The sequence below is a fragment of the Ovis canadensis genome, chromosome 2 (genome assembly GCF_042477335.2).
Source record: "Ovis canadensis isolate MfBH-ARS-UI-01 breed Bighorn chromosome 2, ARS-UI_OviCan_v2, whole genome shotgun sequence".
Taxonomy (NCBI): Eukaryota; Metazoa; Chordata; class Mammalia; order Artiodactyla; family Bovidae; genus Ovis; species Ovis canadensis.
The window spans coordinates 29,533,033-29,545,863 of NC_091246.1; the positions used below are offsets into that span (position 1 = coordinate 29,533,033).

Sequence of the window (12,831 nt, forward strand, 5' to 3'; positions counted from 1 at the left end):
GGGGAGGGAGGGCTAAATTGGGAGTTTGGAATTGACATATACACACTGCTATGTTTAAAATGATAACCAACAAAGACCTACTGTATAGCACAGGGAACTCTGCTCAGTATTCTGTCATAATCTAAATGAGAAAGGAATTTGAAAAAGAATATATGTATATATATATATAAATCTCTTTGCTGTACACTTGAAACTTATAGAATATTGTAAATCACCTATAGACCAATATAAAATAATCATTAAAACATAAACAGAAAATATAGTATGAGTTAGTTTTCAAAAATACTTTCTACGTCCTGATTCTGAACCCTCAGATTGAGTAGAAATATATTGTTTCAGGCATCAGTGTCATTCAAGGATGTGACTGTGGAATTCACCCAGGAAGAGTGGCATCAGATGGACTCTGCTCAGAGGACCCTGTACAGAGATGTAATGCTGGAGAACTACAGCCACCTCGTCTCAGTGGGTGAGCAGACCTTACCATGCAACTTCCTCAAGAATGCAGATTCAGTTTTTTCTTTTTAAAAATACTACTTTTATTGAGGAATATTAAATGAAAAATAAAATTCAGCACTTTATTGTACAAATCAATAAGTTTAAAAAGTTACGCAGTAGATTACCATCATCAGAGTCATGGCTTGGAATATCTTCATCATCCCCCCAAAATTCCTTGTACCCCTTTACAGTGAGTCCCTTCCTCTCATACCTCTTCTCAGATGCCAACCAATCACTGATCTATTTTCTATTCAATACTTTTTCCTTGTTTTGAATCTTATATAAATGAATTTATATATAGTATCTTTTGTCTGACTTCCACATTTAGCATGATGCTTTTGAGACTCCTGTGTGTGTATCACCAGTTTATTCTTTTTATCCTGAGTAGAATTCTTTTGTGTGCATATACTACAGTTTGTTATTCTTTCAGCTCATGGCTTCAAGGGTGTTTTTCCAGTTTGGAGCTGTTATGAATAAAGCTTCTATGAACATTCACATATAAGTCTTTGTGTCAATATGTTTTTATTTCTTATGTAAATACCTAGGAGTGGGCTTACCTAGCCTTCTGGTAAGTTTATATGTAACTTATTCTGAAAGTTCCAGATGTTTCCCCATTGGGTCTACTGTTTTTCATGCCTATAAGCAATGCCTAAGAGTTCCATTGCTGTTTGGTTACCAGCATTTGGTTTGGTAAGTCTTACTATTTTTAACCATTGTAGTTAATGTCTAGTTGCATCTAATTGCATCTTATTGGATTTTAATTTGCATTTCTCTGGTAATTAACAATGTTGAACTTCTTTTCATGTGCTTTTTAACCATTCATAATCTCCTTTAATGAAGTGTTTCATCAAATCTTTTGCCCATTTTTTTTCATTTTGTTTTTTGGTTTGAGTCTTATTGTTGAGTTGAAGGAGTTCAGATCTTACCAGATACATGTTTTGAAAATGTTTCCTCTCCAGGTCTGGCTTACCTTTTTAGAAGAAAATGTTTACAGATGGTTTTGGTTTGCATATATACTTAAAAATTTTTTATATGACATGATTAAGATTCAGGGATTTAGAACAATTGTATTCTTTATGTTTCCCCTAATGGTTATATCTTATATAACTATAGTATAGTCTTAACACAAGGAAATAGGCATTGGTACAATTAATGTAAATATCTTTATATCATTTTTTTACTTTATAATTCTGTATTGAGGCATGGTTGATTTATAATATCATGTTAGTTTCAGGTATACAGCAGAGTGATGCAGTTATATATTCTTTTCCAGATTCTTTTCCCTGATAGGTTATTACAAAATACTGAGTATAGTTCTCTGTGCTACAGAGTACATCCTTGTTGTTATCTATTTTATATTGGGTTGGCCAAAAGGTTCATTTGTTTTTTTCCCATAAAATGGCTCGAGTAGTGCTTTAGTTGTCTTTAATGTCATTCGAAACCAGTTTATTAGATTTTATTGTGACAGCTGTCACATCAGCATCCATTTTAAAAAAAACTTATCAAAATTGGTGAATTTTTGTGTAGCAATTTTAATATTGAAGATGGAAGAAAAAAGCATCCATTTTGACATGTTATGCCTTATTATTTCAACAAAGGTAAAAATGCAACTAAAACACAAAAATAGATTTGTGCAGTGTATGGAGAAGGTATTGTGACTCATCAAACAAGACAGAAGTGGTTTGTGCAGTTTTGTGCTGGAGATTTCTTGCTAGACAATGCTCCATGGTCAGGTAGACCAGTTGAAGTTGATAATGATCAAATAGAGACATTAACTGAGAAGAATCAATGTTACATCAAGTAGGAGATAGCTGACATACTCAAAATATCCAAGTCAAGATTTGAAAGTCATTTGCACCAGCTTGGTTATGTTAATCACTTTGATGTTTAGGTTCCACCTAGGCGAAGTGAAAAAACCTTCTTAACCATATTTCACATGTATTTCTCTACTGAAACGTAATAAAAATGTTCCATTTTAAAAACAAATTGTGATGGGTGTTGAAAAGTGGATACTGTGCAATAATGTGAAATGGAAGAGATTGTGGGGGCAAGTGAAATGAGCCACCACCAATCACACCAAAGGCGTCTTCTTCCAAGGAAGATGGTGTTGTGTGTGTGGTGGGATTGTAAGGGAATCCTGTTATGAGCTCCTTCTGGGGAACCAAACAATTAATTCCAACAAGAATTGCTCCCAGTTGGACCAACTGAGAGCAGCACTTGATGAAGAGTGTCCAGAATTAGTCAACAGAAAATGCATAGTCTCCATCAAGCTAATGCAAGACCACATGTTTCTTTGATGACTGGGCAAAAACTGTTGCACTTTGGCTGGAAGTTCTGATTCACCCACCATATTCACCAGCCATTGTACCTTCAGATTTCCTTTTTTTTGGTCTTTACAAAATTCTCTTAATGGAAGAAATTTCAGCTCCCCTGGAGACTGTAAAAGGACCCTGGAAACATTCTTTGCTCAAAAAGATAAAAAAAGTTTTGGGGAAATGGAATTATGAAGTTGCCTGAAAAATGGAAGAAGGTAATGGAAATTTTAATGGAAATTACCTTCTGTGGTTTTTTGAAATAACTGCAGAAGGATAGGTGTTAGGTCTTCTCTAAATGTTTGCTAGAATTCACCTGTGAAGCTATCTGGTCCTGGGCTTCTCTGTGTTGGGAGTTTTTTAAAACACAGATTCAATTTCAATACTGGTAATTAGTCTGTTTATATTTTCTGTATCTTCCTGGTTCAATCTTGGGAGATTTTACCTTTTAAGAATTTAACTGCTTCCTCTTAGGTGTCCATTTTTTGTTGATTTTGTTGGCCTGTAGTAGTCATCTGTGAGCCTTTATTTCTATGGTGTGGGTTGTAACTTCTACTACAATTCTAATTTTATTGATTTTTGGCCCTCTCTTTTTTCTTGATATGTCTGAGTGAAGGTTCATCAATTTTGTTTTTCTTTTTAAAGAAGAAGGCTTTAATTTAATTGATTTTGCTATTATTTTCTTTGTCTCTATTAATTTATTTTTGCTCTGATTATTATGATTTCTTTCTACTACCTTTTGGTTTTGTTTGTTTTTTCCTAGTTGCTTTGGGTGTAAGGCTAGGCTGTTTTTTTGTTTTTTTTTTTTTCTTTTTTTGAGATTTTTCTTGTTTCCTGAGGTAAGCTTCAGTTGCTATAAACTTTCCTCTTAGAACTACTTTTGCTACATGCCATAGGTTTTAGACTGTCATATTTTCATTTTTCTCAAGGTATTTTTTGATTGCCTCTTTGATATCTTCAGTGATCCTTTGGTTGTTTAGTTGCATGTTGTTTAGCCTCCATGTGTTTGTTTTTTTTCCCTACAGTTTATTTTGAATCTCATATCATTGTGGTTGGGGGAAAAAAAAAGTTTGATATGATTTGAAGTTTCTTAAATTTACCAAGTTTTGCTTTGTGGGCCAGCATGTAATCTCTCTTGGAGAATATTCCATTGACACTTGAAAAGAGTATGTATTCTGCTACTTTTGTATGGCTTCCCTTGTGGCTCATTGATAAAGAATTTGCCTGCCAATGCAGGAGATACAAGTTCAATCCCTGGTTCAGGAAAATCCCCTGGAGAAGGAAATGGCAACCCACTCCAATATTCTTTCCTGGGAAATCCCATGGACAGAAGAGCCTGGAGTCCTCTGTCCATGGGGTCACAAAAAGGTCAGATACAGCTTAGCAACCTAATAACAACTCTCATATGGAACACTGTATATATAAGTTGAGGCCAGCTGGTCTAATGTATCATTTAAGGCCCCTGTTTCCTTATTCATTTTCTGTCTGGATAATCTATCCATTGATACAAGTGGGGCATTAAAGTTCCCCAGTACTACTGTGTTAGTACTGACTTCTCCTTTAATAGCTGTTAACATTTGTCTTATATATTGTGGTGCTCCTGTGCTGGGTGCATACATATTTAGAATTGTTTTATCTTCCTCTTGGATTTATCGCTCGATCATTATGTAGTATCCTTCTTTGTCCTCTGTAACAGTCTTTATTTTTAAAGTCTATTTTGTCTGATATGGTATTACTACTCCAGCTTTCTTTTGATCTCCTTTTGCGTGGAACACCTGTTTCCATCTCTCACTTTCAGTCTGTATGTGTCTATAGATCTGAGGTTGGTCTCTTGTAGACCACATATGTACAATTCTTTCTTTGTCTCTCAATTCAGCTAGTCTCTGTCTTTTGGTCAGAGCATTTACTCTGTTTACATTTAAGGTAATTATCAATATGTAAGTTCTTATTGCCATTTTGTTAATTGTTTAGATTTTTTTGCAGGCCTTTTCTTTCTTTCCTTTGTTTTCTTCTCTTGTTGTTTGGATTCCTTTTCTCTTCTGTGTGTTTATCTTAGATTTTTGTTTGCAGTTACCATGTTTTCATATAGCAGTATGCATATATTGATATATACATGATTGTTTTAAGTTGCTGGTCTCTTAATTTCTATTTACATTTCAGAATGCCTTGTGCTTCTACTCTCCATATCTCACAATTACTGGTTTTGATATACTTGTGTGTAAATAATTTCCTACCTTACTATATGTTTGTCTTTACTAGTGAGCTTTCCCACTATGTAATTTTCATGTTTCTAGTTATTGCCATTTCTTTTCCACCTAGAGAAGTTCCATTGGCATTTATTGTAAAGCTGGTTTGGTGGTGCTGAATTCTCTTAGCTTTTGCTTGTCTATAAAGCTTTTGATTTCTCCATCAAATCTGAACAAAAGCCTTTTCTGTGTAGAGTGTTGTCATTTGTAGATTTTTCCCTTTTAGCACTTTAAATACATTGTGCCACTCCCCTCTGGCCTGCAGAGTTTCTGCTGAAAAATCAACTGATAGTCTTATTTCCTTGTATGTTATTTTTTGCTTTTACCTTCTTTTAATATTTTTTTCTTTGTCTTTAATTTTTGTCAGTTTGATCTCAGTGTCTTGACATGTTCCTCGTTGGGTGTATCCTGCATGGAATTCCCTGTTCTTTCTGGACATGGGTGATTGTTTCCTTTCCCATGTAGGGGAAGTTTTCACCTATTATCTCTTCAAATGTTTTCTCAGTCCCTTTCTTTCCTTCTTGGACCCCTACTATCCAAATGCTATTGCCTTTGACCTCGGCCCAGTGGTCTCATAAACTATCCTCGTTTCTTTTCATTCCTTTTTCTTAATTTCGTTTCACAGCAGTGATTTCCATCACTCTTCTAGCTCACTGATTTATTCTTCTGCCTCGTTTATTCTGTTGCTTCTTTCTGGTGTATTTTTGTTTTAGTTAGTGTATTCATCTACTCTCTTTGGTTGTTCTTTATACTACTAACTCTTTGCTAGAAACCTCTTGTAACTTCTCACTCTATGCATCCATTCTTTTCCTCAATTTTGTGTTCATCTTTACAATAATTACTCTGAACTCTTTCTATGATAAATTGGTTATCTCCACTTCACTAAGTTGTTCTTCTGGGTTTTATCTTGTATCTTTATCTGGGAAATGCTGTTTTTCCATCCCTTTAAAAATTTCTATTTGTATTTTTATGAATATAGTACTTTCTGTAGAGGATGTCCTATGTGTCCCATCAGTACACTCCCCTCTTATCACCTAAGGACCAGAGATCAGCTGGTCCTAGGATAGGTTCTGACCTGTTTGAGGACTCAGTTCTTCAGACTGCATGATTGTAATTTTTTTGCTTCTTATGTCTGTCTCCTGGTGGGTGAGGTTTGTCTGGAACCTTTGCATGCTTCCTGGCAGGAGAGTCTGGTACCTGCCTGCTGGTGGAGGAGCTGGGTCTTGTCACTCATGTAGGCAGGGCTGTGTCACGGGGCATATCTAGAGGTGGCTATGGGCTCTAGATGTCATTAGGCAGCCTATCTGCTGATGGATCGGGCTTGCTCCCACCTTGTTGGTTGTTTGGCCTGAGGTGTCCCAGCACTGGAGCTTTTAGGTGGGAGCTGTTGGGTGGGGCAAAATCTCATTGCCAAGAACCAAAAATGTCTACTTCTAGCCAGAGTTTATGTCCCTTCTGTGTCCGCCACCAGCTTATAGACCCTAGAGAGAGCCACAGCTGCCATAGGAGACCTCCAAGTCTGGTAGGTAGGTCTGGCCCAAGGTCCCATGGAGTCACAACCTTTTTTTTCTTTTTTTTTCATTTCGGAGTCACTGCTTTGCCCCTGGGCCCAGTGTGTGCAGGACCTTGTATGTACCCTCCAAGAACGGAGTATTTCCCCAGTCCTGTGGTACTCTTGCAGTCAAGACCTACTAGTCTTCAAAGCCACATGGTCTGGGAGCTACTCCTCCCTATTCTGGACCCCTAGGCTGAGAAGTCTGGCATGGGGCTCAGAGCTGTCACTCCAGTTGGTGGTTCACCCACCTGGGTGATGTTGGATTTGATTACATTGTGAGGACTCCCCAACTACTGTGTCATGGTTTCTTCTTTGTCTTTGGATGTAGAATATCTTTTTTTCTGGTAGATTCCAGTCTTTCTTATCAATGGTTATTCAGCAGTTAATTGTGATTTTGGTGTGCTAGGCTATATGTGGATTCATGTAATCACCACAACAATTCAGATGCAGAACTATTCCATCACCACAAAGATTTCTTCCATGCTACCTCTTTATTTTCATATCCATCCTTTCTCCCACACTATGCATAATCTCTGCCAACTATTAATTGGCTCTTCATCTGTACGATTTCCAGGACATTATGTAAATGGAATCATGCAGATTCTGACGTGTTGAGATGGAAATCCATCCAAGTTGTAGTGTGTGTATATCAACAGTTTATTTTTTACTACAATGGTATTCCACTCTATAAATGAATGTGTTATAGTTTGTTTAGCCATTCACTTATTAAAGCATATTTGGTTGTTAATAATTTGGGACTATTATAAATAAAGATACTACAAACATTCATGTTCAGATTTTTGTGTAAGACAAATTTTTCTCTGGGATAAATGCCCAGAAATGTGATTGGAGTTGTATGCTAAGTATATATTTTGTTCTTTAAGAAACTATCAAACTCTATTATCAAAAAGATTACAAATAACAAATGTTGGCGAACATATGGAGAAAAGGGAACCTTTGTATACTATTGGTGGGAATATTAATTGGTGCAATAAGCAGTAAATGTGGAAAACAGTATGAAGTATCCTCAAAATACCAAAGATAGAACTACTAGCAATTCCACTCCTGGGTATATATCCAAAGGAAATTAAAACACTAACTCAAAAAGATACATGCACACCAATGTTCATAACATTATTTACAACAGCCAAAATATGAAAGCTACCTAAGTTTACATCCACAGATAAATATATATATATAAAGTGGAATATTTACTCAGCTATAAGAAAATTTCTATATGCAACAGCGTACGTGGACTTGGACTGTATTATGCTTTAGTGAAATAACACAGACAGAGAAAGACAGATACTGTTCGGTGGATTAGTCACTGAGTTGTGTCCCAGTCTTGTGACCCTATGGCCTGTAATCTGCCAGGCTCCTCTGTCCATGGGATTCTTCAGGCAAGAATACTGAAGTGGGTTGCCATTTCCTTCTCCAGGGGATCTTCCTGACCCAGGATTGAACCTGGGTCTCCTGCATTTCAGGCAGACCAACTGAGCTACAAAGGAAGCTTTATATTTGTAGCTTTCCAAATACTGTATAATATCACTATATTATATAGTGGAACCAATATAATATGTGGAACCTAAAAATAAGACAAACTAGTGAATATTACAAAAAAGAAACAGACTCACAGAGAAAGCAAACTAGTGGTTACCAGTGAGGAAGGTGAAGGGGGTGGGGTAAGATGGAGGTAGGGGAATAAGATGGACAGACTACTATGTTTAAAATAAATAAAGTACAAGAATATATTGTATAGCACAGAGAATGTGACCAATATTTTATAGTAATCATAAATGGAGTATAACCTTTAACATTGTGAATGACTATGTTGTACACCTGAAACTTACATAATTTGTAGATCGATTATGCCTCAATTTAAGAAAATAAAAACTGCCAAACTGTTTACTAAGAGTGGCTGTACTATTTTGCATTTCCACCAGTAGTTTGTGAGAAATCCAGTTACTTTTTATCCTTCCTAGTACTTGGTATTGTCACTATTTTTTGTATTAGAAAAATGCTTTTTCTACATCTTTTGAGATTTTTTTTTCTTTCATTTATTTAATGTGGTGTGGCACATAGATTGATTTGCATATAGTTAACCGTCTTTGTGTCCCAAAGGTAAACCCCACTTGTTCATCGTAATAGGTGTGTAGTAATATTTCATCTTGGTCTTAACTTGCCTTTTTTAATAGCTAGTGATAATTAAAATATTTTTCATGTGTTCATATGCCATCTCTATATCCTTAGATAGTAAATGTCTGTTCATGACTTTTGCCTATTTTTTTCTATCTTTATTGAGGTATAATGTCAAAAATTGTTATATCTAAGGTATAAGGCACTAGGGAAGCCCTAGTGGCTTAGTAAAAAATTTGCCTGCAATACAGGAGAATTGAAGGAGATGCGGGTTCACTCCCTGCAGGTTCACTTCCTGATCTTCAGGAAGATCCCCTAAAGTAAGAAATGGCAACCCAGCCCAGTATTCTTACCTGGAAAATTCCATGGACAGAGAAGCCTGTCAGGCTGCAGTCCGTGCGGCTGCAAAGAATTGGACATGACTGGGCAACTAAACAATAGCAACAAAGGTATAAGACTTGATGTTTTTATATTTGTATCAGTTCAGTTCAGTCACTCAGTCTATCCAACTCTTTGCGACCCCATGAATTGCAGCACGCCAGGCCTCCCTGTCCATCACCAACTCCCAGAGTTCACTCAGACTCATGTCCATCGAGTCAGTGATGCCATCCAGCCATCTCATCCTCTGTCGTCCCCTTCTCCTCCATTATTTCACAAAGTATATATGTATACTTTGTGAAATAATGGCCACAATCAAGCTAATTAACATACCCAGCATCTGACATAGCTACTTTTTTTGGAGGTTGGAGGTGGAGCCTTGAGTACACAAAAGATCTACTCTCTTGGCAGACTTCAAGTATAAAATACAATATTGTTAACTATAGTCACATTTGTGTATTAGATCTCCATAGTTTATTCATCTTGGTTAATTGAATTTTGCATCCCTTTACCTAGTATCTTCCCATTCTCTAGCTCTCCAAGCCCTGGAAACCAACATTCTACTCTCTGTTTCTATGAGTTTCTTCTGAATTCCACCAAGATCATGCAGTATTTGTCTTTCTGTGTCTGGCTTATTTCACTTAGCATAATGTCCTCTAGTTTTATCCATGTCAGGGCAGATGTTAGGATTTCCTTCCTTTTTGTGACTAAATAATATTCTATTGTTTGTATGTATACCACATCTTCTTTAATCATTCATCTGCCAATAGACATTTTTGTATTGTTTCCATATCTTGAGTATTTTGAACAATACTAAAGTGAACATGGAGTACAGATACTGATTTCACTGGCTTTGAATACCCAGAAGTAAAATTTCTGGCTCAGAAATTAGTTCTGTTTTTAGTTTTTTGAAGAAACTCTATTATTTTACATAATGGCTGTACCAACTTATATTCCCACCATCTGTGTAGGAGGGTTCTGTTTTCCCTACATCTTCAGCAACACTTATCTTTTGTCTTTTTGATCATCACCGTTTTCTAACAGGTGTGAGGTGATACCTCATTGTGGTTTTGATTTGCATTTTCCTGATGATTAGCGATGTTGAGCACATTTTCATATTCCTGTAGGACATTTGTATGCTTCTTTTGAGAAATGTCTACTCAGGTCCTTTTCCCATTTTTAACCTGATTATTTGCTTTTGTCCTGTAGAGTTGTAAGACTCTTACATTTTTTTTAGATATCTACTCATAATTATTATTATAGTTTTCAAATATTTTCACCCATTCTCTGAGTTAACTTTTTCATTCTGTTGATTATTTCCTTCTCTATCCAGAAGCTTTTTGGTTTGATCTCACTTGTCTGTTTTTGCCTTTGTTGTCCATGCTTTTGTTGTCATGTAACAACCATTGCCCAGACTGATGTCAAGGAACTTTTACCTAAGTTTTTTTCTAAGTGTTTTGTGATTTCAGATCCTTTATGTCTTCAATCCATTTTGAATTGATTTTTGTGTACAGTGTGAAACAAGAGTCCAGATTCAGTTTCTACGTGTGGATGTCCAGTTTTCCCAGTACTATTTATTGAAGAGACTGTACTCTCCCCATTTTGTGTTTTTCGCACTCTTGTGAAGACCAGTTGACTGTAGATGTTTGGATGTATATCTGGGCTCTCTGTACCGTTCCACTCATCTGTAAACCTCATTATGCTAGCGTAAAACTTTCCATTACTCTCGTGACTATATCAGTCCAGTTCAGTTCAGTTGCTCAGTTCAGTTCAGTCGCTCAGTTGTGTCCAACTCTTTGCAACCCCATGAATCGCAGCACACCAGGCCTCCCTGTCCATCACCTACTCGCGGAGTTCACTCAGACTCATGTCCATCGAGTCCATGATGCCATCCAGCCATCTCATCCTCTGTCGTCCCCTTATCCTCCTGCCCCCAATCCCTCCCAGCATCAGAGTCTTTTGCAATGAGTCAACTCTTCACATGAGGTGGCCAAAGTACTGGAGTTTCAGCTTCAACATCATTCCTTCCAAAGAAATACCAGGGCTGATGTCCTTCAGAATGGACTGGCTGGATCTCCTTGCAGTCCAAGGGACTCTCAAGAGTCTTGTCCAACACCACAGTTCAAAAGCATCAATTCTTCGGCACTCAGCCTTCTTCACAGTCCAACTCTCACATCCATACACGACCACTGGAAAAACCATAGCCTTGACTAGACGGACCTCAGTCGGCAAAGTAATGTCTCTGCTTTTGAATATGCTATCTAGGTTGGTCATAACTTTTCTTCCAAGGAGTAAGCGTTGCTCAGTCGTGTCCAACTCTTTGTGACCCCATGAACTGCAGCATACCAGGCCTCCCTGTCCATCACCAACTCCCGGAGTTCACCCAAACTCATATCCATTGAGTTGGTGATGCCATCCAACCATCTCATCCTCCGTCATCCCCTTCTCCTCCTGCCCTCATTACTGTATAGCCTTATAGTATATTTTGAAGTCAGAAAGTGTGGTGCCTCTAATTGTTCTTCTTTTTCAAGATGTTTTGGCTAGCCAACATCTTTTTTGTTTCCGTGTGAAATTTAGGATCATTTTCTCTATTTCTATAAAGAATGCCACTAGGATTTTGATAGGAATTCAGTTCAGTTCAGTTCACTCAGTCATGTCTGACTCTTTGTGACCCCATGGACTGTAGCATGCCAGGCCTCCCTGTCTATCACCAACTCCCAAAGTTTACCCAAACTCATGACCATTGAGTCGGCGATGCCATTAAATCTATAGATCACTTTGGGTCACATGGACATTTTAACAGTATTTCTTCAATTTGTAAACATGGGATGTCTTTCCATTTACCTCTATCTTTAATTTCTTTCATCATTTTATAATAGTCAATGGACAAATCTCTGACCTCTTTGGTTAATTTCTAAGTATTTTTTAATTTCCTTTTTGGATAATTCATTGTTGGTATAGAAACATAACTGAATTTTGTAGGTTGATTTTTGTATCCTCTAACTATACTAAATTTATTTATTAGTTTTAATACAGTTGTTTTGGTTGAGTCTTTTGGATTTTCTACATACAGAATTTTGTCATCTGCAAAGAGAGATAGCTTTCCTTCTTATTTTTTATTTAGATGTTTTTTTGTTTCTTTTTCTTGTCTAATTGCCCTGGGTAGGACTTCTCATGGTTCTAATAGAAGTGACAGTAGGCATTTTCACTTAGAGAGAAAACTTTCAGTTTTCCCCCATTGGTTATAGGCTTTTCATATGTTGCCCTTACTAATTTGGGAAAATTGTCCTCTGTACCTATTTTGTTGAGAATTTTAATTTTGAATGGGTGTTGAACTTTGTCAAACGCTTTTCCCACATTTTTGGTGATCTTTTCTTCTTTCACTTTTTATGGTATAGCACATAGATTGATTTGCATATAGTTAATACACATCCTTGTGTACCAAGGGTAAATCCCACTTGTTCATGGTTTAAGTTATTTGAAATGTGCCGTTAAATTTAGTTTGCTAGTCTTTTCTTGAGGATTTTTGAATGTCTGTTCTTTAGGGAAATTAGCCTATAGTTCTCCTGCAGTAACTTTTTCTGCTTCTAGAATCAGGGGTGATGCTGACCTTGTAAAATGAGTTTGAAAGTGTCCCCTGTCCTTTTTTAAAAATGTGTGTATTGGAGAATAGTTGATTTATAATGTTGTGTTAGTTTTAGGCATATAG

General features: G+C 36.7%; 1 protein-coding gene across 6 annotated transcripts in view; it reads left to right on the forward strand.

Moving 5' to 3' along the window:
* The window catches only part of LOC138433315 (zinc finger protein 782-like), a 73,738-nt gene that overhangs the window by 22,869 nt on the left and 38,038 nt on the right, over positions 1 to 12,831 (forward strand). For all 6 annotated transcript variants that reach the window (XM_069575699.1, XM_069575698.1, XM_069575700.1 and 3 more), the window contains one exon: positions 340 to 466. In XM_069575699.1, coding sequence (XP_069431800.1) covers positions 340 to 466 — 127 coding nt within the window. The remainder of the gene's footprint in view (positions 1 to 339; positions 467 to 12,831) is intronic.